The 27,881-nt window shown below is 40.1% G+C and overlaps 1 protein-coding gene across 1 annotated transcript in view; it reads left to right on the forward strand.

The window, feature by feature from the left end:
- DOCK2 (dedicator of cytokinesis 2) overlaps nucleotides 1-27,881 on the forward strand; it is a 159,849-nt gene that overhangs the window by 109,574 nt on the left and 22,394 nt on the right. The window contains exons 30-37 of the mRNA XM_058034687.1: nucleotides 4,678-4,756; nucleotides 12,820-12,920; nucleotides 13,019-13,077; nucleotides 14,327-14,475; nucleotides 19,742-19,827; nucleotides 23,782-23,938; nucleotides 25,073-25,113; nucleotides 26,938-27,028. Coding sequence (XP_057890670.1) covers nucleotides 4,678-4,756; nucleotides 12,820-12,920; nucleotides 13,019-13,077; nucleotides 14,327-14,475; nucleotides 19,742-19,827; nucleotides 23,782-23,938; nucleotides 25,073-25,113; nucleotides 26,938-27,028 — 763 coding nt within the window. The remainder of the gene's footprint in view (nucleotides 1-4,677; nucleotides 4,757-12,819; nucleotides 12,921-13,018; nucleotides 13,078-14,326; nucleotides 14,476-19,741; nucleotides 19,828-23,781; nucleotides 23,939-25,072; nucleotides 25,114-26,937; nucleotides 27,029-27,881) is intronic.

Genomic DNA, 27,881 nt, shown 5'->3' on the forward strand with positions numbered 1-27,881 from the left:
TGCAAAAAGCTGATGTAACAATTCTAACTAGCTTGCTAAAAATAACTTGGAGTTGCAGATCTGAATTTTAGGTTTATTACCTATTTACACTTCAAAAGCAAGGACAACATGCAGACTTATTTTACTGTTAGACAAAATCATCATCTTCTGAGGAATAGCCTTGAAATCCTATTTTGATTAATATGTTGTTTATGAATACAGAATTCTTTCCTTGGTCCATCTCAACCCCTCTGTTTTCTTTTGAGGGAGAATCAGCTTGAAATCAAATTTTTATCTTAGGGTGACATGAATTTTCAGAATTTTCTACCTTAAATTATTTCTCTGTGTTACTTAAGGTACTGTTCTCCCCTGTTTAGAACAGATATCTGTGTGTGTGAAATTGAGTACAGCTGCACAGGTTTCTGTTCTTTGGGCTCTCTTTCCAGCCAAAAGTTTTTACAAATATCTCTGACAATACAATAAAGTAAAGCAGAAGCAGCAGGAAATTCAGAGTGAGAGAGGAAACAGGAGCAGTTGAACCATGACAATTTTGTTGCTGTCCTAAGCCAAAACCCTGCATTTTTATTCCCAGATTTAGCCCAGAGACTTTGGACTTGGAAGATCTTCCATAAATCTTCAGACCCAAGAGTTTTATATGAGCTGTACATTAGAAGCATCAATCCTCATAAACTCAGGAAATATCATTGAAGTTATTGTGGGTAAAGGAATTTCAGCAGTTTTAGATCACAATTATTTAAACTGATGAGAAATTAATTCTGTTGTGACTGTAGAAAATTTATTGTTTCATTAAAATTAATTGAAAATGTGACAGTTCAATTTATGTCTTTAAAACTTAGTGTTTGAAATTATATTTTCTTCTTTTTTTTCATCAAAATCTCACATTATTTTACAAGTACCATTATTTTCATACTTGTGGCTACTTAATTAATGCCCCTTTGTGGTGAAAGTGGAGACTGAGGAAATCATTGAGGCATTGGCAGGAGGCAGGAATAGCATTCAAACCTTCTGCCTAAGTGACTCCCAGTGACAGGAATAGATCCACCCTTTAGGCAAAACACAAATGAATGAAAATATTTGCAACTTGACAGCCTGGAAATATTGCATGCTCCCTGAAAATGTGTCCTTCCTGTCTGTCAGATAAAAATATTTGTGAGAGTGAAAGGGATATTTACAGAAGACAGCTTACATATAATGATACTGTATAGAAACTTGTAAATATTTTTATTACTTTCCATGATTTCTACTTGACATTAAATACCTCAGTATTTCTTAGGTGTCCTTGAGGGTTTTTTATATGGCTAAAAGTAAAACCTAAAAAAGCTCTTCACAAAAATTTTTTGTTATATGTAATATAATGTAATATGTCCATACTAGGAAATAGATTTCCACTAATAAATTTCCTGTGTGTTTAAGGTAAGATTATTTCTACTCTATCTTGCATGATATATCTGTTTAAAAAGTACTGAAAATGTGTGATTTTTTTTTTATTGCAAGAGAAGTTATTAGCACCAGATTATACCAGAGGCTGCCTAAACTGGATATTTAGGTGATGTGGTTTGTCATGGTGTTGGAGCAGTGTGGAAATGCACAGAATTTGGGAATTATAAAAGCCTCAGAAATGGAAGACACCCCCTACTGCTCCAGCCAAAAACTCTGAGTGAAGGGAAATGCTCTCCCTGAGCAGCTGGAGCTCAAGAACTTGCTTATGTGAGCTGGCAAGAAATAAACTTTGTAAATCCAAGGGTCTAGAGCGATGCAGAAAACTGAACACTGAAAAGGCCTTGACCTAAAATTCCTGTTCAGAAGAAGAATAATGATGATGATGAAACAGAATAACCTGTCTTGATTCTGCCAAGCTGCGTGGGGTTTTATGCTGCCTAAAATAAATCACTCTTCTAGAATCCCCTTATTTGCAGCATCTTAAACTGTTTGTGTCAAGTATCAGGCAGCTTGGAGGAGATAAATGTCCCCTTGTGAGTGGAGCTTTAGGGAAGAATGTGTTTATTTGCTTGTGGGCAGTGTGGGACAGTGTGGCAGTCATATTTTCTGAAAAATGCCTTTGCCCAGGATTTTTCTCCTGGGAAGATGAGAGGCCTCAGAGATAAAGGAAAACAATAATTATCTCATTTGCTTCTCCTGTGTTTTACTGCTTTGGAATGTGTTTGGAGATTGTTTACCCACAGGTGATTGTTTCATTTCATTCTGCTGTGAATTATTTTGACTCATTGGCCAACCAGGGCCAAACTGTGTTGGGACTCTGGAAAGAGTCACAAGTTTTCATTATTATCTTGTTAGCCTGCTGTAAGTATCCTTTCTGTATTCTTTAGTTTAGTATTCTTTAATATAATATATTATCATAAAATAATAAGTTAGCCTTCTGAGAACATGGAGTCAGATTCATTCCTTTCTCCATCTGGGGGCAACCCAAATCCAATTGGACAGCTCCCAGCAGGAATCTCATTTAGGAGTTGGTCACATAAAGGTGGCAGAGCTTGGGAGGTGGCACTGGGGGCACAGGGCAGCCCTCTGAGCGAGCACAAGGTGTTCAGCAGAGCAAGGGCAGCACTGAGCAAAACTAGATTTCTGGAACTGGAGGAGATTTGATGCCACTTGGCTTGTCACAAACCAGCCCCTTAATTCAGCTGGCAAGATTAGCTGAGCCAGTCTGGAGGATGGGATCAGAGGATGCCCTGGACCATGGGGAGGAAGCTCAGCTGGGTGTGTGGGGGTGACACAGCACCACCAGAAATCTGCTCCCTCCCCCTGTCCCACCTCCTGCAGTGTCCCTCTGGTCACCTTAATAAAAAGGACTTGGCAGGATGTGAGAACATGCATAATTACTGAATTTCCTTGATCCCATCGGCAATACAGGGGACTGCTACACAGATGAAAAGAAATTCTCCTGTAGGTTTTCACAAAGAACATTTTCCTCCTGCAGAACCTCACCCCCAAACAAGGGATCTCACTCCATCCAGTCACTGCTCTAATGAAGCAGGGAGCTCCTGTGGGTGGTTGCTCAGTGGTTAGATGGGATTCCCTGTTGTAAGCTTGCCAAAAGCTGAACTTCTGCTTTACCTCCCTCATTAAGAAACTGAACTTAGACCTTCTGATTTATCTCTTTTTTTGTGATGAGACTAAAACTCCTTTCCCTGTTTCTCCAGTGGCTCATAGAGGGCTGCCAGGGGTGCAGTGTAACAGCAGAGCTTATTTGCTGTGTTCCACCAGCCCCCAGTGACCAATGGCATTTAATGGTGTTCCCTTCAGTTTGGTCTTTGATGTGTCTGATCACTTCCGAGCAGTGTAAAATCCAGGCATTTGCAGCACCCTGTACCCATGAGCTGCAGAGTTAACACAGAACCTGGGTTTGTTTATTTGGAGTGCACACCCTGGTTGTGTTCAGGGCTCTCTGGTGCTTCCCTGTGAGCTTTCAGTCTCTCATCTCCACATTACTTTGGGTTTTATGGGTCCTGTCAGCTCCCTCCTGTGTCACACTGTCCCTGACTGAGGGTCATTTCTGTGTCACAATTATTTGCGTGTTTTCTTCTCTCTTCTTTCTTTTTCTATTTGTTTATCCTTTTGAGATGGGACACCGAAAACACCACAGAGAGCCCAGCACAAGGACACAGCATTCCTTGGACAGTAACATATGGATATCCTGTGGTTTCTTAATCTTTTGCTGATAATCCTAATTATTGAATTATTGCTTTCTCTGATGTTGCTAATCACTGAGATGGTGAGGATTTCTGGACCTGGCTGTTGTAATATTAGATTTTTTCCTGACTGGGAGTATCTAGTTGACAGCCAATCATTATATTTGAACAATTAGGATTGGTTTTCCCTTGTGTTCACTGTTTTGTTTGCCCTTACAGTTTTTTCCATAGAAATATTTCCACTTATTAGCATTAAAAAAATTGCCTATGAAGCAGAGGCAAATGATCACTTTCAGTCAATTTCCAATTTTGAAAACAACTGAATTATTAAAATAAACTTTATAAATATTTAAAGATACAATTGATTTTTGTTTTACAAATGTCCCATGCTGGGAAGTCAGAAATTAGCTTTACAAACATGACTTAATCATATTGCATTAATCAAGATCTTAAATAGGTGCTGCTTTTCAGGCTGGAGGGGTAATGCTCATGTTCTTACTCTTGGAAGGAGTAACTGTACAGTATTTTGAATGCAAATTTTCACTGTTTGGAATGGTTTTATAATCCATCTGGGGAGGAAGGTGGCCAGAGGTGTTGTCCTGCCCTCCCTACCTGTAAGAAAATTGAGAAGTTGGATTTTATATCTGTGAAGTGCAGCTCCTAAGCAATGATGTGAGCACAGGAGCTGTTTTAGGTGTCAGACTGAGAGGAGGTGATGCCACCCTTGTGAACCACCTGGGGCTGGCACAAGGTGACACTGGATCTGAAAGGATTGCTCTGTTTTCTCAGGAGTGCAACAGAGGAAACAAAATTCTATTGTCTGACTTTTCCAGCAGAGGTGGAGAAAGATTTTTGACAATTGTGTAATTTTTTTCATGTGTAACACCATAAATCCTGTGCCACTGTCCAGATTGTCACCTGCTGTGTTCAGTGCCAAACGTGCTGCCACCAGTATCACACACAGTGGGTATGGACTGCCAGAGGTTACATTCATTTATCTCTATCACTGCTTTTTTTGGTTTTTTAGAGTCTTCTTGAGAGCCATCAACAAATTTGCAGAGACAATGAACCAGAAATTTTTGGAGAACATGAATTTTGAAGTCCAAGTAAGTATTTGGGGTTTTTAGCTGAGCCAAAGCAGCATGTGCATGTCTCCAGAGCCCCTCCTGGTGCTGTGCCAGTATCAGTTTCAGACTGATATTTACAGTTTCAGATGGGCTGTGGATTTGGATGGGGCAGGATTGGACCATCTTCCACGTGACATCAGAGCTGGGCTTTGATTATTTATGATAAGGCACCCAACCAGGGCATTTTCTTCTGTAACTGCTCAGGATAGCAAGCAGAAAACTCTTTTTTTTCTTAGTTAGCCAAGTGAATTCAGCAAGTCAATCTCAGACATAACACACAGAGTCCTTACAGTGTCAGTGCTGTGGATGTGGGACAGAAAGAGCTTAACTTTGCTGATTCCTAGAGTATTTAGCGCTTAGAATTTATTTTTGACTTCTAGTCTTCCCTGACAAGTCTATCTTCATCTATTTGTTTGTATTAGTTCTTTCTGCAATCATTATTAATTAGGGTTAGTTGGGTTTTTTCTTTGTTCAATATCATTCTGTGCAACTGAACTGTTTCATTATGCATTTTACCATGTTTGGCTTCCTTTAGATAAAAATGAAAATGTCTGTAGTTTTCACATTCATTAAATTGGTATTAAAATGTAAATACACTTTTAGATTCAGGATTTGTCACTAAGCGCTGCCTGATCATGGTGTGTGAAGTTATTCTGTTTCACCCTTTATGTAAAGTTCAGGGCTTTATATTTCATGGTTCATCTCACAGCTTTCAATCTGTTTTTAATGATTCCACTTGTGCTAAAAACTGTTTGGGAATTGGTCTCTTGGTCCTCAACACAAAACCCCTTGGTCCCAAATAGCTGCAGAGGAGCCACAGAGTGATTAAACAGGAAGAGTTGGAAAGACAGTACTGAGAAGAAAGGTGAAAGATTCACACTCAGTTACAGTGGCCCCAAGTAGGAAATGTAGAGCTTTTCCCTGCTTTATTTCATTAAAAATGTTTTACCTTCAAAATGTGTGATTATACAAATGTATATATATATGATGTTAATTAAGATTTTTGAATCACAATGAAAGATGTTTCTTCCAACAAATTTAAAATATATATTTTTAGTGAATATCCCTGTTGGAAACTGTCAGGCCCTTGACATATTCATGATATAATCCGTCCTAGGCTCTGTCAGTTTATTAACAAGCAGTTTATAAATTATTGTTTCTGTAGTACTTGATCAACTTTACTGCATAATGTGTCAGTAATTTTTAAAAGCAGTTAACAAAGGCCTGAAAGACATCCTCATGTGCGGGGTACCAAAATCACACAGACAATAAAGACTGGATCTGTCAAAGCTTTATTAAGGTGTACATTGCCGTTTTCAAAGTGAAAAGCAGCAGTTTGATCTGGAGCCTTTATTTCAGCTCCTTCCTGTGGCAATTCTGTGCCTCTCAAAGGGTTATCAAACAACCAGGGATGTTGTGGTTCAACACCGCACCTTGCAGTTCAAGGGGATGCATTAATGCTCTTTTATTCATGACTTGTCAAATATCTGGAGGCTCTGAGTAAGGTAAACAATGTCACAATAAATAAGTTGAGCCCTGTAAAGCATTGTGATACCCTTATAGTCTGCATAAGAGACTTTAAAGTACAAATCAAGGTGTTACCTTCCTTTTCTTTTATGAATAAAAGTCTGCAAACCTTCTAAGAGTTCCCTAAATATACTTATTCAAAAAGTTGCTACTGGACTTTAAAAGGTCTGAATAGTGCAAAGCATATTGTCTAATATCCTTAATTATAAATTTAAATTTGATTTCCCACAGAATATTTTTTGTATTAATATATCTTAGCAGTAAGCAAACCTGAGCAGTGGTTAACTCAAAGTAAATGAGAAACTCCTATACTTAATAAAATAGTTCACCTTACAGTACAGCTATTATGTAGCTGTATTTCTATTTTTATTTACATTCCTATTTTAAAAAAATGAGAATGAGACAAAGAAACTTGCTTTCTCTATTTTGATTTGAGAGAAAATTTGGAAGAGTGTAACTTTGATGTTTGTTAAGAGCTGCAGCTTGATAACATGGGTTGTTCATCCCCATCTCAGGCAGCCCCACCCATCCCAACCCTCAGTGGGGTTTGGGGCAGGTCCCTGAGCCCACTGCAAGAGGAGCTGAGTGGGCTGGGGAGAATGGAGATGCAAATCAGTCAGAGTGTTATTTAAAATAAAAATATGCTTTGTTTACACCTTTGTAAACAAGTGCATGATTTTTACTGTTTGCAGGATGGTGTTCTCAGATCAGATTATTAAGAGCTGGAGCAAAGTCTTAATTAAAAGGAAAATTTGAAAAGCTGTTTAAAGCACAGGGAAACAGATCTGAGGATTTTCACTTGGCTGGGTGGTTGCATGGCAATAAATAGTAGACAACCAAAGCAAACAAAGCAAGTCAGCTGTGAAGCAGTTGAGCATCTAAGAAAGTGTGATTTAAATCTGGAGAGATGTAAAGAGGAAATTTTTTGCTACTCTAGTTGAGCTTGTTAAATGGAGGAAAAAAAAGGTTCCTGGCCTCTTTCTTGTTTGCAAAGTAAATTGCTTTTTTCATTTATTATGTGATTCAGATAGGAGGGAAAGAGGTGTTACCATTCAGGGCCATTTAGGGAAAGGATGTGCTTTGTCTGATCAAGAGTGGGTCCAGTCCTTCAGTTTAGAGCTCAGCATTGCCTTAAAGCCAGAGGTTCAATGCTGAGGCTGTTGGACAGAGAGGAAAATCCCAAACCCCTGCCCAGCACAGCAGTGAAGGGCTGTTATATTTCCTGCCTTAGCACAGTTATCCTTCAGATCCACCCTCCCCTTTTGGCAAGGAGCCCTTCCCCAACCCCAGAGCTCTGACCCTGAGGTTGTCATTGCACGGGGCAGGCAGCAAGGGCCACAATGGGCCTTTGGCTTGGGGATCTTTGGGTTTGGAGGTAAAAAAATCAGCTGATAGCTGAGGTTTTGTGCCTGCTGGGTGGGGGGTGGTTCTCCTTGGTTTGTATTCTTTTCTGGGTTTGTACACAGAGTGCATAAGGGGTGGATTCAGTACATCAGTGACACTCAGAGGTCATGTCCTACAGAGATTCTCCAGTGTCAGCATGCAGCAAAACCTAACACAACAAAACCAGGTCTGCCTGGAGGGCTTCTGTTATGGAATATTTACTGTTGTGCTGATAAAACAAAGCTGTTAGCTCCAGAGGAAATCATTTTACAGGAGAGAATAGAGTGAAATTTCATTAAGTGATTGACCAAAAATAAACCATGAAGTAGGAGTGAAGGAGAGTTCCCAATATTCATGGTGCCTACAGTACAAACAGGGACAGGATCTTGCATAATGCATGACTCTGCATTCTTCTGTACTGAACATAAACTGGAACATGAGGATTTAATGCACAGAAATCTGGAGTTTCAGCAGGAATTATTGGAGTAGGTGAAAGCCCTCAATATTTAGCAGTTTCTATTCTATTCATGTCCCTGGATTTGAAACAAGTTATTTTCTTTTATTTATGTTAGCTACAAAGAGGTTATGTTAAATATTGAAACAGGTTATCTAGAAAGGCAGGGAATATTTTCTCACTCCAGGATTCTGAAGAATGAATTCAGCTGTTGACCTGTCTGAAGCAGTTTAGCAGCTCCTGCCTTGGCACATGGAGCTGGAGCAGCTGAGCTGGCACAGGTACAGAAGAGCTTGTAAGGACAAGTCTGAAGGCTTGCAACTGTGGAAAGTATTCTAGCTTAAGACCCTGTATTCATGTCTTGGTTTGAAAAGCCAGGTATCTGTTCAGGAAGGCAGGAGCGTCCCTTGAAATGGAAAATGTAACCCCCTTCCCTCACAATTGCTGTAATTTTGAAATTAAGGAGCTCTCAGGCAAAGATATAGGAATAACGGTTCTTTATTAGGGAAGAAAATAAAAAATAAAATAAACAATGCAGTAACACAAACTACCAGAGTGAGACCATGCCCTGCCCCCTGTGTGTCAGGGGGTGTCCCAGCCCCATCCCAGGGGGGCTCAGCCCTCCTGCAGTGCCAGCTGTGGCTCTGCTGCAGCAGGGATCCTGCACAAGGGGGGAGTTTTCCTCTGCAGCTCCAGGGCTGCTGCAGATGGGCCTGGGCTCCCTCTGGCCATGCAGGGCAGCAGAAAGCTGCTCCTCTGGCAATGCAGGGGGCAAAGGCTGCTGTGCTGTGCCAGGCTCAGATTGGATCCAGGCAGGAATGCTTGGCTCCTCCCCTGGGCGGAGCATCTCCCCATGGGATGCTGGGATTGGCTCAGCCCTGCAGGGACACTCAGTGGCCATGGACAGAAGATAATTAATAATTAATGGCCCATGAACAGCAGAAATCTCCTGGAGGGAGGATTAGGTGTGGGAGAGATAAAGAAAACTGCCCAATGAACAGCAGAGAACTGCCTCAGCTCTGACAGATAGGAATAGAACACACACCCCCATTTCCAACCTAAGACAATTCCGGATGACCCTGTCTAGAGAATAGGAGATATATTGATGGCATACAGGGAAAAAAGGGAATCACTGAGGTTAGACTTTCCCCTGAAGACCATGACAATCAATGTCTTATTGCTGATTTGACTTCTTTGTTGCATTTCATGTCATCAAAAAGTGTGATTGCAAATTGCTTTTTTTTTCTCTTCTCCATCTTTATGTTTGTTTGCTCCCAATATTATTTAAAATATTCCCCAGGATTCTCTTAGCTGATTGCAGATCTGTTTCAGGCAGTGTCTGCACACTGGCTCCCCCAGCCAGGACCACATAAGGATTTGTTGTGGGCTGCCTTTGATGTTTCCTTTCCTCTGGAGGTGGGGAGTGCTGGTGGTGTAGGGCTCATTATCAGCTTCTCCTGGGAAAGACAAAGGAAATCCAGCCATTGGCATAACATCCAGTCTTGAAAGACATTGCAATGTTGGGATTTCTGCTGCTTTGTATCAGTAACAGCTCTTTAGGGATTTGCCAATTTCAGATGTGAAGATTGGACACCATGTCCAGACTCCACTTTGCAGCTGGGCTTTTGTCGGGCAGCAGAACAGCTACACCACCAAAAGGTGTAAATTCTGGATTTCTGGATTTAGGGTGCAGGAGTTGAGATGGGCTCTTCAAAAGAGGCTTAACAAAGAAACAAAAATCTTAAAAAGTGTGGAATATATTTTTGAAGAAGTGTTCCCTGAAGGTCACCCCGGTGTCTTTGGTTTAATTGTAACAAAAACTGTGTGATTTTCTGTACTTATGCAACACATTCATGGCATCCTCAACAGCTGTCTGAGAAGATGCCATCTGTGGTAAATAGGACAGTTCCAGGACATTTTTGTTTCTGTTGGCAGCTGATGTCATTGCAAGGTGTTACTCTGTCCCGGACAGAGCGTTTTCACTCTGCTGTCCCTGTCACCTCCTGGCTCCATCACCTTTGCTTTGGAGTCTTGCTCTGCCCAGGAAGGGTTTCCACGCAGGAGGGAACACACCTGCCCTGTGACCATCCCACCCTTGCTGCCACTGGATTCCTGGGTGGCTTTTGAGCAGGATTCCCTCAGGAATGTCCCTGCTTGGAGATGGCAGGGTCTGACACCCCAGGACAGGGCAGGGTGACCAAACCCAAACCATTTTGTTGTGCTCACACAGCTGCTTAGAGCCTCTGTTCTGGAAATGCAGTTATTGATTCCTGCTCCTCCCTCCCTCCCTCCATTAGCACTACATTTACAGGGCATTAGAAAGGATTATAATTCTATATCTGTGCTGGTAGAGTGATTGTAATTCATATATTAATCACCTATGCTACAGAGTTCTATTATAAAAGGCATAATCCAAAATCTAATGTCAGTCTACTTTGAAAGAAAATGCTTATTTTTGTGTTTTCCTACCCTTCTTGCATGAGCTATGCTCCATTAATAACTCAGCAGTAATGAAATGTATTTCAACAAACAAAATTCACAAACAGAATTGTGCAGCTGATTTTTTATGTTAAAAACCCCAAAATCAAAACCCTCAGGGCAATACAAATACAAAGGGGGAATATGCACACTGCAAAAATCTATATATGACAGTGACAGACATTGCAGAAACAGTGCAGAGGTTAATAGGGAATGAAACCATTGGGAAATTTAGCTAGAACTAACTATACTGGAAATACAAAAGTGTTATATTTTTATATGTTATATATCATACTCTGCATTTGAATATTATCAAATTACAGAGTTTGAAGTTCATATTTGATCCTTCCACCAGCAAATAGCAGCTTTCAGAGGTGTGTGAAGGAGGAGGCTGCAGCCTTTACTCCTGGATGATTTTTTAGGATAACTAACAAATCTCATCTTTGTGAGATGGCTGGAAATTTCCTGCTAAATTAATTCCACCTTTTCCAATTTGACAGATGTTCAAAACACCTTGGAATGTTATTATGGGGTTAAGAGAAAACAAAACATGTCTCATAAGAATAATTTTGGCATTTTAAAAATCTGTTTCCATATTATTTTACTTCAGAGAGAGACTACTTTGTCTCATAGAGTTTTAAAGTTACTTTTTGGTGCTTAAACTTGTGAGCCCTTAACTTGAATATGCAATTGAAAGGAAAAGGAACCCAGTTTTCAGCCATTTTGGGGTACTCTGGGGATGGAAGGAAAAGTTTTTTATAAATAAGGAGATTGAGTCTGTGGGGTGTGCCTCTGACAAAGGTGGCACTGAACTTGGAGCTATTAAATGAAATAAGAGACCATTTGGGAATAAGCCTTCATTTTCTGCCCCACAATCTAGAACAATTGGAGGAATTTTCCATTGCACTGCTATAATTGACATACACAGAGTGTGCTCCCTGCACATCAATAAACACAACTTCTCAAAGGGCTGAGAACTCCACACTGGCCAGAATAACCTCTTAAAAGATTTGGTGAGAGAGTAAAACAGGCCTTTCAGGGCATAAACAACATTTGTGCTGCAGAGCTGGGCTGGTGTGTGCAGGACAGCAGCTCTGCTGGGCACAGCCTCCAAGGGAGGGAGAAATCAACAGCAGGAGCATCCTCAAATTATAGAGGACATCTGAGAATTGTATTTATTGTGGGAAATGTCTGTGGTTCTGCATGTGGGATCTGGTTTTCCTGGTTCTTTGCACACCGGAGAGTTCCAGGTTAAAAAGGGCAGAGGCCACTAAAGTTTTTCATGGAATATTTTGTTTCCAGGCTGTTTGTGTGGGTTCTCAGCCCAGGCTTGTATTGCACCACACAAAATGAAGAGCTCTGTTCCGTGTTTTGTTCCATCCTTTGAACCACCACTGAATATATTCCCCATTGCCTTCTGCTCTCTCACTGAGCCCTACCACTGATTTTAGCAACAGCTGCATTTTTAAGTGTTTAAAGCTGCTGCTGCTGACTGCCTAAAAGCTTCTGAAAATTGTATTTCCTTCCTTAAATTTGTGTTTCCTAGGGAAGTTTCTCTTTTCCCTTTCTAGTGTGAGAAGTGCTTGTTTTTAATTGTCTGTAGAACAAATAGTTTGCTTTCAGGAGTGAAGGGTTGTGCACTGTAAGCACAGAGACTTTTTGTCTACTTCAAGTACAGCCTCAGTACTATCAGCTGTTATTTAGGGATGTATTTTGTCCTTCTTTCATGTGGAGAGCTCTTCACAAATTACACTGGAATTTCATAGAAATGGCTGTTGAATTAGTATCTGAAGAGGAGGCAGGAGATGCCTTTTGAAGTGGTGCTCAGATGCAGTGTAATTACATAGGTGCCTTAGCTCCAGTTTGCCAAGCTCCACCAGCATGTAACATGTTCCCCCAGTGCTGCTTTGGTTCAGGGTTTAATATTGTTGGCCAATGAATCTCATGTGAATCTTTTTTTTAGCAATATTTATTCAGCTGCTCTGTTATTAAGAGCAAATGTGTAGTAGTGGTTATTAAAATTCATCTTTCTTGCTTTTCTGCTAATTGCATAGTACTAATGATGTACATCTCTGCATAATATAAAAATATCATATTGCTTCCATCGTTTGGTTTCATAAATTATTCTGCATTATGCATCATTTAATGTTATTCCTGCTTTCCTCAAAATTATTATAATTTCCTTATATTCAATTTACAGCTGTGGAACAACTATTTTCATTTGGCTGTGGCTTTTATTACCCAAGATTCACTACAGCTAGAAAACTTTTCCCATGCAAAATACAACAAAATCCAGAACAAGTAAGTAAAATATATCCTTTAGCTTATATCTTAAATTTTCTGATAAAATGATAAAAAACATAATGATAAAAATATCTTTCATATTCCTTTCCTCCCAGATATGGAGATATGAGACGTTTAATTGGCTTTGCTATCCGTGACATGTGGTACAAACTTGGTGAGTAGCAAACTGAGCTTCACTGCAACTGAATCTCTCACATAATGTTTGTTCCATTGAAAAATATCTGATATGAAGTGCTTTTGTAAATATTTCTGCTATTTGAACTTAAAATATGTTTTCACTCCTGTGATTAAGCCAACATGAGATACAGTTGGACCACTGCCAGGGTTGTATTTAAAAGAGAACTCAAAACCTTCTCTCAGATTTCAAGCATGACTGAAATCAGACTTCCGAACGTTATTTTGCAGGATTAAGACTGGATGAATTTTCCCTGAGAGGGTTACTGCTCAACCTGAACCTATGATTCTGCAAATTAGGAGACAGATTTGGAATGTGCTTGGATTAAAATTCCAAAAATATTTTTACATTGGTCATCCAGCCAGGTTCTGCTGCTCGTCCTTTGAGAGTTTCTCATTAACTCCTTTGGGATCATTTCTAATTAACTGAACTTAGGTAGAATATTCATTTTATCTGGCAAAATTTTGGTGTGGCATTCTCACTGACAGTTCACATGGCGCACACCTGGGAGGAACATCAGACTCAGGCACTCCTTAGTGTGGAACAAGTCTCAGCTGTGTTTTTTGAGAAGGTTTTTGTCTCCTCACAAGGTTCAGGCAGCACTGACACTCACAGCTCCTGGGTTTGCTGCTCTGCTCCATTTACCAGGGCAGAGTTTGAGCCACACTTGGGGTCTGGCTGAGCCCTGCATATTTGGGTGTTTGTTACAGCTGATGTAACCCAGATAATTCAGTGTGGGCTTAGCAGCTGAGTTCTGGGGATGGTGTTTCTGTTAGTGCTGCTGATTTTGGTGCATTGGTTGGTGATTCATTGTTGCAATGTCTAATTTAATTCTAGAAGTCAGTCATGGTTTTCTCTTTCATGGAAAGGTTACTCCACATTACTGCACCCTGATGATAGAATTTGGGAGGTTCTTAGGGTAATTTATTATTTTCTACTCTAAACATTTATAAGGGTATGTTAAAAACTTTTATAATTGAGTTCTTCACTGAAAATATCAACTCCTCTGGCATTCCTGCTAATTCCTGGCACTGCATTCTGGCACCTTAGAAGGAGACAGTGTCCATTCACATGCCCCCAGCTTTTGAGAAGAAATGAAGTGACTGAGTTGTAAGGCTTGACCAACACAGATGGATTCAGCACTACTTTAAATGATTGCAGCTCCTAGATGTCTTCCTAAAAATATGCAGTTTGCTCTTCAAATATTTAATTTTTGGTTTTGTTTCAGGCCAGAATAAAATCTGCTTTATCCCGGGGATGGTTGGGCCCATCTTGGAAATGACTCTTATTCCAGAAGTCGAGCTGCGAAAAGCCACGATCCCAATTTTCTTTGACATGATGCTGTGTGAATATCAGAGAACAGGAGAATTCAAAAAGGTAATTACAAATGCTCTGTGTGAAAATGCATTTAAATGTCATGGGCTCAGTGTTTCTGGAACATGTTTGTCAAGTGAGCTTTTCTGTTTACACAAAGTGAAATCCCAGATATTAAGAACCAAAGAAACAGCAAGTGCAGGATCTCCAGAGTGACTTAGCTTGACTTAGGCAAAACTTGTTGCATTGACAGCAAGAAATAGATGGAATAGCAAAGAGATCCAGGGAGATTTCAGGATCTTAATCCAGATTTTCAGGAAAAGGTTGTTTTTTTTTTACTGGAAAAGGTTCTGAGCAGCAAGACTTGCATTGAATTCAGGCTTTCATTAAGTAGGAGATAGAATTAAATGACCTCTAGGGATCATCTTTAATCTAAATATTTCCTTATACCCCCTCCTTGTGACATAGATATTGGTAAGCCAAAACTTCCAGATTTTAATATTTGACAGGAGTAGCAATGAATAGTTAATTATATGTTATCAGATTTATCAGGAAACTGTACCTTTTAAAATGTTTATTGTGAGAAAAAAAAAATCCCTGTGGAGAACTGAAATTCCTGGAGTGTTTTGGCAGTCACTTTGAAAAGGAAAAAGGATTTTTAAGTCACTACCCTGAAATATTTTTGATTGATGGAATAGAACTGGGGATGGTGGGGCAGGGCACTAGGGATTGTAATCTAAATTTCCTGCCACTGCTTGCTGTGTCTGCCTGGGCAGTGGAATATCCATCCTTGTCTGACATCTCCATTCTCCTCAAGCTCTTTGGGCATGCAATCACCTTGTTCTGTGTTTGCACACTGCCTCCCACAGTAAATTATAAACTGGATATTCAGCTCTGCAGTTACACAAATAATTAATTCAGAGCAATCTGTGTAAGGGAAAATGACAAACAAAAAGGCATCATTTTAGACACATGTAAATATAAATATCTCATATACACAGCTATGTTTAATACTTTAAATCGTTTGGGGCATTTCTGTGTCAATGAAGTGTGGAACAAATGAGCAGATGGAATTTCCATTTTGGTCTGTATTCCACAGTGCAAAGCTTTTGGTTCAAGGCCAAGATTAAAAGCCACTTTGTTTCTGTGCATCTGTTCCCTCTGTGTCCTGATAGTCCTATATTTGCCTTCTTAAAAATGTTTTCCTGCTCGTGGCTTATGCCTCATCTCCTGGGAAGGACACAGAGATCTGTGCAGCCCAGGAATCCTGAAAAGCCATCCCTCATCTGCCTGATGAACAGCAGCAGCAGCCTGGGAGCCTGGCAGAGAGAGGCCAGGCCCTCCAGTGCCCATTGAATCACTTCTCCTGCCATGAAAAGAAGTTTCAGGTGGTATTTTACAGTGCCAAGGAACAAGGACATTTGGTTTATTGCAGCTTAAGGAAAAGAGAGAGTTTTCATCAGATGGTGGAAAAACTATTTCATAATTGAGCAGCTGAGTCTCATTGGGCTCTAATGTTCTGCTTTAGGAATTGTGATCATTTGCTCATCAAGAATCATGGGGTTTGTCCTCTCCTTTGCTATGGATGAGGTAATTAAGATAAAAAACTTGTCTCTGTAAGTTTAGCCATTCTGGTAACTTTTTTTTAAATAAGTATTTTAAATGAAAAGGCACATTAAGGTCTATGTTTTAAAATTGCTACCACCTTGATTTAAAGGAGCAAATAAGTAATAATAATGGATAGTTACTGGGTGCACAGACACATAAACTCCAGGTTTTAGTCGTGGGCAATTTTAATTTGCAAATTGACATTTAGTAGTATAAAGGATGGTTTTTTTAAAGCTTTAGTATAAAATTTTGAGAATGACAACATGTTATTTCAAGAGTGCCTGGGGCACTCAGGAGCCCAGAATGACATTCACTTAAAACATAATTTTGTGGAACTTTAAAAATAAATAATTTATTTCTAATCTAATCTTCTCTAATGAGAGAAGAGGGATAAAAAGCACAAACAGAAAGATCTTTATGAGCTGAGCCTGTACCAGCACAGGAACCAGAGCTTGCCTGGTACCTCCAACATGATTTAATAACTTTTCCCAAAAATCCTGTCTGTGTTAACATCTCTGGTGCTGTGCTGGGACAGGGCTCTGTTCTGGGGGCACAGGGGGTGTGCTGGGGCTGGGGGCTGTGTCCTGCTCTATGCACACAACATGCAGGCAGGAAGGATATAAAGTCATTTGAATTTATCCAGCAAGAATTTTATTTTATTTTATTTAGCTGTTTCTAGGAAATCATCTAATCCCAGAGAAAAGAAAATTCCATCTGCGGTTATCTCAAGAATGAATTGCTCTACAAATGCATTTAATGGCTTGGAATCTGTATGTAGGTGTAGGACAGAGTAAGACATTTTCTTGCAATCCTTTCTTCTACTTTGCCCATGTATTTTCCATTCAGCCAGAGCAGTGTTACATAAGCTCGTAATTTTAACTCTAATTGAAGATGTAGAGAGGGAGCCATTAATATCTCCTAATTTTAGCTATGGAGGCTCTGCCTATCATGAGCTCAGAGAGCTGGGAATCTTGGAAAGCCAATTTATTCATCTCTCAGTGTCTGTGGATAGACTCAGTCCTCTAAATGTATTCCTTTCTCCTTCAAATAAAAAGAGAAGCTCATTGCTTTTGTGAGACAAGCTCATTGCTCATGTGTTAAAAAAGTCCCACTCTCCAAATGCTGATAACCCACCCTTCCTTTCCTTGAAAGATCAGGTTGTGCATTTGATTGAGACTTCCCAAAGGAAGGCACATCATCAAGAGACCCTGTCCTGCTTCTTCTAACTGTGATCTGAGCCAGGAGTTAGAAAATGCTTGCTTTAAGAAACAAATAAACAAACAAACAAGGAAAATTAGCTCTTTGCAGAGTAAATGAAAATATCATTTAGATAAACATGGATTTGAGTTACATTGAGGATTTAACTTGGCTTAGGAAAGATTAATTCATCTGTGTTTATATTTTTGCTCAAATAAATCATTCTGTTTGTGTTTAGCATTTGCAGTTTAGTATCTCTCGTGGGTTCTGCCAACTGCTGGAGCCATCTGGGGAAGTTTTGTGTGTTTGCTTTCCTTCCTGGCTGCTGTGGGACCGTGTCAGAAATCAGTGCTGGCTGCTGCTGTGTGCTTGGGTTTCCAGGCTCATTGTTAGAGGACAAACATTGACTCCAGGGCAGTGTCCTGCTGTTCTGAGCTCCCACAGGGGACTGAGGGGGTGACTGAGGTGTCCTCAGCACAGGAGATTCCTGTCCTGTCCTCTGGCACAGGACATTCAGCTGTAAACAGCTATACTTCTGTCTCTCAGCTCTGAAAATCTTGTCATGATTAAGGTTTCAGAAGGATGTGAGATCAGCAGCAGGGCTGAGTTTGTGCAGCCTGATACTTCAGAGAGATCCATGGACATGTTCTCCAAGGGGAGATTCCCTGGGTCTATTGGAGAAGCAGGAGGGTATAAAACTAAATTGGTGCCAGTGACAATTAGGCACATTCTGTTTAAGTGAGAGGAGAAAAACACTTTCCAGAGCTTAATGTTGGCACAGAAACTTTAAAACGTTATAATTCTGCCAACTTTTTCATTTGGTCCAAGTAACTGATGTTTTCACTTCTTGCAGGTTGTTGAGAAACTGCAGGAAAGATGCTTAGGAAGAGCTTTTTTGTTCAGATCCAGAAATGCGAAATTATTGCCTCTTTGAGAAGTAATCAATTCTCTACCTGCTGAATAAGTACTAGGAAGGATTTAAGAGCTGGATTTAACTGCTGCTTGACCTGCACTATATTCACAGATTTGTCTTACTGCAGTAAGCCCACAGAAAATGGCTGGATTGGATGTTTTTGCTCAATATTTCCTTGTCCTGAAACTGCCATGCACCTGTGTTACCCACATTAAATACTAATACACATCCTGCTTGTGCATAAAAATGAACTCAGAGCCCTTTAAACTTCTATTTCAACCAGGATGAGACAGAGCATTTTATATTTTTTTTTTCTGTTAAGCTATTTTTTCAATGATAGCTCTTTATTCTCCAATATTAGTATAGAATGTACTGTTCAACAAGCAGTCTTTCATTTTTATTCTAATTACAGAGAAAAAATTAATATTAGAGCAGGAAAACCTGCAAGTAACAAAGTGGTGGAGATGGCTCCTTCCTCCCTGCCCCTTTCCAGAGCAGAGGGTACCCACACTGCCACTGCTCTGGGCCCACGTTTTGCTCTTGCTGTGAGCACTGGAGAAGTTTGGCTGCTCCAGATGCTGTTTCAAAGATCCTTGAAAGAAGCAAAAACCACTTCAGTTTCTGCCTCATGAGCAGTTTTGCAGGACCAGGGTGGCCAATAGATCTGGGTTGGACACTGGAGGAAAGAAGGGAAAGTTTGGCCTTTGTTCTTGAAAAATGATGAATCATTTTTCTGGGTGGAGAGTTTGAATCATGACCTACTTGAAGGAAGTACAGCTAGTAACATATTTTCCTTTAGAATGTCATGTTCTTTAAAACTGAAGAAATTCTAAAAACACTTCTGAAGAGATCCATGACCTGCCTGGTGCTCTAAGAGAAGGGATTGTTTTCCTCTGTGTAACTCTGGCTTGGCTTCTTCAGCTCAGAGCTGAATGTTTTGATGAGGATATATTGAAATAAGGTAAAATATTTTGCATTGCAGTTATCTGAAAGAACCATATCTGAAATACTACAGTAATTCTCTGTACCATGAGAGGCTTCCAGTTCTCTGATGGGATGATCTGGATCCCAGCCTGCCGAAGCTCTCAATTACACAGAAACACTCCAGGGAGAAACAGAATTATTCATGTACTGACAATTGTGTGAAATTTTGTATCAAAGAAGAACGTGAAAACTTGCTGCATTAGCGCAGTAATGAATTCTGTCATTTTTACAGTAGTTTTAATAATTAGATCTATGCAAAGCAACTGAGCTTTATTTCAATGTAGGTCTCCACTAATGCTCTCGGTGTGCCTCTTGATGTGTTAATGACTTGTCAAGAACTCTGAGGTAGATCTTTCCTACCTTCTGAGCAGGATGCAGCTGTTTGCACGAGGGCAAAGATTGTCTGTAACTGCAACAGACTGAGCTTGGTGCTCAGTGCAGGGGAAACTTGTGAAAATCTGTGTCCAGGCTTTCAGCCGTGCCAAAAGCCCAGACCAGAATATGCCCAAGCATTTCATCTTTGGGAATATGAGATATAATCATACAAAGGTACATTTTTGATGCCATCTTGATGTGTATTGACCTCTGGATAGCTGCTCAGTGTTTTGGTTTTTCTTTCTTTATTAGTTTGAAAATGAAATCATTTTAAAGTTGGACCATGAGGTGGAAGGAGGACGAGGGGATGAACACTACATGCAGTTGTTTGAGTCCATGTAAGTAGTACAGGAGAATAAATAGAACAAATGTCTTCAGGATGTGTTTCTGTTTTATTGTTCCCAGCTCTCAGGTTGGTAACCTTACCTAAAATAGAATCTTAGCAACTTTTTCCATGAAGGGACTGGAAATACCATAATGCTTCACTACACCTGGTTTGCATTGCAGTTTTGCTCACTGAAATTATTTTCCTGGCTGTTTTTCATCGTTTTGTGCTTCAGCTAAATTTTGAAGAAGTTATACCTAGCCTGCATTTTTACATGTCTAGGTTGGCATCCAAGAGATTATTCAGACAGGTCTGAATTTAAATGAGGCTTTGTGATGTTGTGTGCATGTTTTACTTCCTCAAAGCCTGCTACCCTGTATGGGTTGTATTTCTGGGTAGGGGTAGCAATCTTTGCAAAGTCACATCTCTCATCAGATGAACCATGAAAGCTTTGGGTACACACACAGGGGACATAAAGAATCATTTATTCTGTTTATTTTTCCAGCAGCTTTTATCAAATTTGAATGTTGCTCTCTGGTTTCCTTCAGGATTCCCCTTAGGGTAAACAACCCCAGTATTTCAGTTTATCATACGTTTTCTGGACCTTCCTACAATGTCTCCATCTAGTTTGAAATACTACATTGCCTTACAGCTGGAGAGAGTGTTCAAACTGAGACTTTATCTATGCAAAAAGCAAACCTTCCTTCAGATCTTGTGTGTGTGACCCTTTGAAGTTCACCCTTTCTGAGCTGTGGAACATTATTTGCTTACCTTGTTTGCTCTTTGCTCTTTATTCCAGAGCTTTTCTTGGAAAGTGGCAGTATCCAGTTAAACCCCCTCTTTCAGCAGTGCCATCAAACACAGCACAGAGCTTTTGATCTCCTGCCTTTGCAAGGCCCCCTTCTTGCTCTGACATATCTGCCTTTCCCCTTGCTACTGTCCCAGTTTCCAGAAGGCCTCAAGTTCAAAGTTTCCACATTTCTAAAGATGACAATTCATCTTATCTCCACATTTTATTGAATGACTCCTGTAGATGGAGTGTTGGAGCAGAGACTGGTGACCTACCTGTAGTAGCACCTGTTCTCTCAGGTGGTTTGGTTTAATTCTTCTCCATTTACACCTTTCAAAGCAGGGGTTTCAAGCCTCTGTTCCAACTGGAGTTACCCCCACTTAAATTTGCCTCCACATTTATTCATTTGGTCATTTTATCATCAGCTAATCTCCTGTAGCTGTCTGCACCCCTGCACAGTTCCAGGTGTCACCTGAAGGCAGATATTAACAGCACTCAGTGACTGCTGTGCTACTCCTCACCTCTGCAACCAACATCTGCCCGTGCTGCTGGTTGCTGGGAACTTCCCCATGCCCATAAATAATATTATTATTTATTATAATAACAAACTAAACAGGTTCAGCAGAAGTTTAATTAAGCCCTGCCCTGCGTTTGTCCCTAGACCTAAATGTGGGTGAGGTCCATGAGGGGTTGTGACCTGTCCTGGCCAGAGCCCAGGGGAAGCTGGGGTGGTGTGGGACAGATGAGAGGTGGTTCTCCAAGGCAGAGTAGACAAGGCTGCTCTGCCTGGGGAAATGCAGGAGAATCAATGCACAAGTTGTGCCAAGCCACTTGTCCTCAGGCTCAGAAAATGACTTCTGGCGTGTTTTAGTTCCCAATACAGGCACAACAGGAAATGGCACTTGGCAGATTTCCAGTTCCCCATCATTGCAGGGGCCCATGCTATGCAGTTGTTTTTCTCGAGCTTTATTGCAAATATTTTTTTTATTTAGAATTTTCTATTTTTTTCAAGCTCTGTTTAAAAATTCAAAGGTTTCTTCCTCCCTCCTGGGGGTAAAAAAATCTTCTGAAGTTTTGTGATCCTTTTTATTGGGATTATTGTATAAAGCTGAGCAATACAACTTTTTGAACCTTCCCTCAAGAGACAGGCATTCTTCACTCCTGGTCCTTTTGTAGTTCTTTATGTGGACTCTGGTTCACCTTTCTTTAGTGACTGGAGTTATGTACTTCGTGCTGGGTGAGACCCAGCAATAGCTTGTGCTTTATGTCAATGTTGTTCAGCTTGTACTGGGAAGAAATGTGATGTCTTGGTGCCTTGTGTTCATTGTGCAGTCAGGGAATGTTCACAGCTCTGCCTTGTTTGCTGTTACTCCCAGGGAACCTGTGGCAGAAATCCATAATAGTCACTTGAATGGTGGCTGTACCTTCCTTCATTAGTGACTCACACTGTTTCTGATACTTGTGGATATAAAATACCATTTTTCTGTGTAATATTCCAGTCTCCTCTGTGTTTCTGAGGCTTTCTTACTTTCTTTCCCCAAAATATCTTTTAATGTGCTCCAACCTTTCTGTCAGTTGTCAGCTCTTAGCCCCTTTAGTGTTTCCATTCCACTTGCAGTGTATTTTATAAGCCATGTGTCAGTTATTGATTTAAATATTTCAGTTTCAGACCAGTCAGACAAGAGCAATTGGAGTATTCTGATTTTATCTGCTGGCCCCTGTCCCTCCTATCTTACACAACATAAATATTCTTTCAGACATCCATGTACACATTCCCTCTGTGTCAGGACAGTGACTCCACTGGAGCTGCACAATCCAAGGAATAACTTTAGATGCTGCTTTTACTTTGCTTGAGTTGGAACTTTATTCCTGGGTATTCTGCAGAGGTTCCATTCTAGGCCAGAGCTTTGAGGATTTCTTTGCAATTGAAGTCAATATGAATATGCATTTTTCTAAAAAAGGTTGAAATAATTATGAGGAATAAAAAAAAATTGGTTCACTATTAATTAAAACAGTATTCTTAGTAATTAGAGTTTAAAAAATATTGTGTCTAAAGATTACTAACCTTTTATTTTACCTGGGTAAAAAACAAAATTTTTTTTTTTTTTTACCTGGTCTGGAAAACAATGATGTAGAGCTGAATTAATAATTGAGCACTAAGAGGTCAGAACCTTCCCAGCTACCAACACAAAGCAGGACTGCCTTGGAAAAAGTTAACTGCATCTCTGCCTGACCCATTGCTTATATCTATAATTATATATGTGAAAACACATGTATGTGTATATCAATATATATATATATTATAGATAAAAAATGCAGTTTGTCAGAGAGGATCCCAATGGAAAACCAGAATGTTAAGTGGAGGAAACAAAAGAAAAGCAATAAAATAAATAATTTCTCTTAAGCAAAGAAAGAAAATACTTCTTAACAAGACGTAGGTAATCACTTAATGATGTTTAAACAGTTAAATGTTAAAAACAAAACTCTGACAGTAAAGTGAAAACTCTACTCCTAAATCACTTTAGCACTTTATAGAGGCAGTATATGCTAGTGTTTGTTAATGTAAATTGAAACTAATGATGCCATAATATAAAATTCCCTTTCTTGTATTTTTATCAGAAGAGATCAAGCTGCTCTTTTCAATCTGCAGAAAGTTGATTGGTTTTGCTTATTTCTCAAAGTAAAATTACTCTGGTGATGTCTTTTTTGAGCTAAAATTGTAATTTTTGTTTATTGGAACTTTCACTCGCATGTACCCCTTACAAGGAGAAGGAAAACATTTTTGCATTTTCTGCTGAGAAAAGGAAGAGGCCGTTATTACTTTTATATATATATATTTATAAAATTAAATAAATTTTAAAATATAATATATATATATTGCCATTGCCATTATTACTTATTGCAATAGTGTGACATTCCAGAGACTTGAGTTTGTGATAGCACAGATGCAGATTTCTCTGTCCAGAAGCTGTGGGTACACCCTTGAGTTCAAAGTCATTTTCAGAGAGGAAAAGTAAATGTTTCTTTTATTTTTTTTCCATTTGATTTATATGCCATTTTTCTTCTGAATATCTAAATTACCAGCTCACAGAGGGAATTTCCAGCACACTCTGCAGTTGATTTAGGCCTAATTCAGTACTTGCCATCAGAATTATACCAATATTTCTGCATTTGCAGCCTTACAGAGTGTGCCAAGCAGCACCCTGGCATTTGCAGCCTGGTGGAAAGCTTTGTGAGCCTGGTGAGGGGGCTCCTGGAGAGGCTGCTGGATTATCGCGCCGTGATGAGCGACGAGAGCAAGGACAACCGCATGAGCTGCACCGTCAACCTGCTGGTACGGCCCCTCCTGCTTCTGGAGAGCCCAGGAGGAACCCCTGGGGAGGGACAGCACCAGAGCCCATTTACTGAGCAGGAGGGGAAATCTTCCTGGGGGCAGCAGTGGGTGACAATGTTCTGTAGTGGTTTAAACTCTGCAGCAGGAGATTTCATGTCTCTTTGCACAAATATGTGTGTGAGCCTGAAAGCAGCGTTCACCCATGTGCTTTGTTTGCTTTGTGGGCTTTATCCACCTTGATTCTGTGGATAAACAGGAAAGTTTGCTGCTCATATGCCCATTGACAGGCTTGATGGGACAGTGGCTTCTTGACAGAGTGATGAGGAGCTGACCCACTTGCTGCTTCAGCATCTCCATAGTTACAGTTCTCAAATGCAGGCAGGAAACCTGCAAGGCACCTTTGCAGCTGGGTGCCAAGAGATTTGAGGCTCTGCTCTTGTCATAGGCCACTCTGTCTTCTTTTCTATTCCTGTTTCATAATTGCATAGAAGGATTCTTCCTCCAGGAAATTCCTAAAGCTGAAGAGGAACCTCTGCCACCTTTGAAGTGTTACACTCATACTCTCTTTGTCCCTCAATAATCGCTGTGCAATAGGGTGTCCAGTTCTGCAGCTCTTCAAGAGACCATTCTTGTCAGACCATTTTGCACAGCCTCAGCAACTTGCATCCCTGCAAACATATTATGGTGACAAAAAATGAGCTTTATTCCTGGAACTGGCCCCTTTAGAGATATTGCACAACAATGCTCCATAACTACAGTGCTGCACATCTGGTTCAATACTTACAAGCTTCCACCAAGTGTAGCTGGAACATGTGGTTTATTCTGTTAATTCATTTGGATAACCATATTTTCCTCTTCTCCAATAGAAAATCCTTCAGTAATAATCCCATCATGAAGCAGGAAAAGTATATGTATGTGTAAAACCATACATATAACTAATAAAAATATTAATTGAAGAAGTAGTTCCAGTAGTTTAAACTTCAGATAGTCTGTAAATAATCTACTTTTCATACTATCTGTGCTTTCTAACTACCAAGGAAAGCAAAACCTCAGTCTGTGTGTGTGTGTGTGTGTGTATAGATATAATTTTATTAAAGGACATTAAGAGGTAACTTTAAATGTTTGTGTCCCTAGAATTTCTACAAGAACATTAACCGTGAAGAGATGTACATCAGGTATGGCAACCATTCTATTGGATCTCTTTTGGAGAGGGCAGTTAATATTGTGAGTTTTGGTTTTATCATTGTGCTTGGATTTCTGTCACCCAAATGACTCTATGACACCCCAGCCTCATCTGCATTCTCACTCTGTTGTTAGCTTAGCCTTCAGCAATTGGGAATCTGTGATATGTATCCAGCAGCAGCAATTTTTTTCCACAGGAATTAACTATTAATTGATCAAATCACTCAACATTCATTGTCTATTGTTTAAAATTAGGAAAGTGCAGATAGATTTGAGGTTTGAGGGAGAATGTATCACGCATTTAGTATGGCAGAGAAAACATTCTGGTTTTGTAAAGTGGCCCAATCTGCTGATATCCTTCAACCCTGATATCTGTTGCATATCCTTCAATATGCAACACTCCATGGGCAAGGTTACAGCTGAGACATTTTCTGTGGGAACTGTAAATTCCTGCGGGTGTAGCATGGCCTCTTGCTGTCTCCAATGGCAAATTCCTGCAGATGTGCCATGGCCTCTTGCTCTCTCCAAGAGTTCTGCACGTGGGCTGCAGCAGATCTTGCTGCTTCTAAAGCTCCCTGTTTCCTGCGTGTCGTCTCCTGCAAAATCTGCTGAAGAAAGCCCAGAGTCCCAGCTGAAATGAGCCCTGGAGGTGATTCAGAGCTCACCCTGGAGCTGAGCCAGAGAGGCTGGGAGGAACAACGCTCCCTCAGCTGTCATTTCTCAGGGTGATGCCCTGAGAAGGCTGACCTAAAACAGAAATTAGACAGAGCTAAAGAATAAAATAGGGATTTATTAAGAGGCCTCAATGGATCCACCTTGGGCAGCACAACCCAAAATGGCCACAAAAATGGATGACCAGTCCTGGGGTCTCTCAATTTTATCAGTTCTGCATATTGCAGTTCGTTGTCCAGTTACAGCTCCAGCCCATGAAATCACATCTTGTTTTCTCTCTTCATTCCACCATTGTTTATGCTCTTGGGGCTGAGATTTGGATCATTTGTCCTTGGGTCCCCAGCTAGAGAAGGAATTTTTTGTCTCCCTGCTCTGTGCAGAGAGCTCACCATGCCCTAATATGAAGCCCAGACTTACACACTAAAGCAGAATAGAATCTGAAAGATATAAAAACTAAAATCTAGGGCATCAAGGGGGAAACTTTCTGTTGGGCTGGCAACTGGGAATGGGAGTGGCTTGGACTGCCACAGGAAGATGTCAGAGCTCCTTTGTCTCAAAACCCCTGCTGGGAGTTAGAGGGAGGGATGCAATTTTCTCCTGGCTCCTGTAGATGCAGGTTGAGCCCCATGGTGGGCAGTGGCCATGCTGGAAGCAGCAATGCTGCCATAGGCATCAAGGAGAAATTCAACTTAGAACAACTCTTCTGCCCCCACTACCTCCAGGGACTGCTTTGCCTTTCTAGGCTGGTATTTTCCACTTTCTGCTTCCTCCTGTGATGTGCTGTGGTTGCATCTGTGCACATGAAGAAGGTGTGCCTGGAAGGGTGCCCTGAGGAACCCTGCAGGAATCTTGGCCTTGGGGGTGTCCCAGACCCTGTGAGCAGCCATCCCTCCTCGCTGAAGAGGAGCTGAGCACAGCTCACAAGGAGAGGACAGCTCCTTCTCCTCCTTTCCTGCACAGAGGTTCAGCACACAGAACGATCACAGCAGAGTGTGAACAGAGCTTCAGCCCCATCAGTGTCCTTGAAGGGTCTTTGGGGAGCCACAGTGGGACATCCATGGAGTTTCTGTTATCTGGAACATTCTGACACTCAGTATTCCACTCATGCCAGTCTCCAGTCTAATCCTTGCTCTCTCCTCTATCAGGTATTTGTACAAATTGCGAGATCTTCATTTAGATTGTGAGAATTACACAGAAGCAGCATACACCCTTCTACTCCATACGTGGCTCCTGAAGGTTAGATTTTCTAAACTCAATATATAATTAAGCATTTGCAGTGTTCAATTTGATATTCTAAAGTGAATATCTTAATCTCTGAGTTATTTTCCACCAGGGTATTCAAGTTTTCAGTTAGAAATACTGCAGTAGGTTGTATAAAATTAACATTAATTGTTGAAATTATATTTTCAGTAGGTGATTAAAAGCCATATATTGCTGAAACTAAATATGGTAGAAAAAATAGTTTTTCTTTACAGTAAGAACATTGTGTACAAATGTGACTTTCATTTTGGCAATTTCTTACTACCCTAAACATAAGAGTTATGAAAATTAAACACAGTTCCAGCTATCACAAGAGGACACACATTTTAATTTTAAATAATATGGATTACATAAACAAGTTATGTTGGCTTTCTTTTGTAGCTGGTGATTAATTATCTTTCACTATAACTATTGTTCATTACCAATGTAATGAACAGTATCAATTAAAATGGTCAGTAAGATCAATTTCCATTACAAGGGGACATTCCAAATTTACATGTTATTCAGCAAAAATCTGATATCTCTTATGGAATTTACTTTAGTGCAGAACTATATAAATTTGTGCTATTTTGCTTAAACAATTTTGATTTTTTTTTTTGATCATACAAATACAAGATATATTGTCTGTATTGTTATGGACAAAGAACAGTATATGAAATATTTTCATGTAAAAAATCTAAATCAAGTCGATCAGGATGATAGCATTGGGAAAAAAAGAAATAATTTTCTCACGTAGATTTTTATATAAAATTTGTAAGTGGGGCAAGGATAGGCAGGTATAACATTTTAAAATACTTTAAATGTTTGGTGTAGTGCTGGTTATCACATA

This window comes from Melospiza georgiana, chromosome 15, assembly GCF_028018845.1.
Source record: "Melospiza georgiana isolate bMelGeo1 chromosome 15, bMelGeo1.pri, whole genome shotgun sequence".
In the NCBI taxonomy this organism is placed as follows: domain Eukaryota; kingdom Metazoa; phylum Chordata; class Aves; order Passeriformes; family Passerellidae; genus Melospiza; species Melospiza georgiana.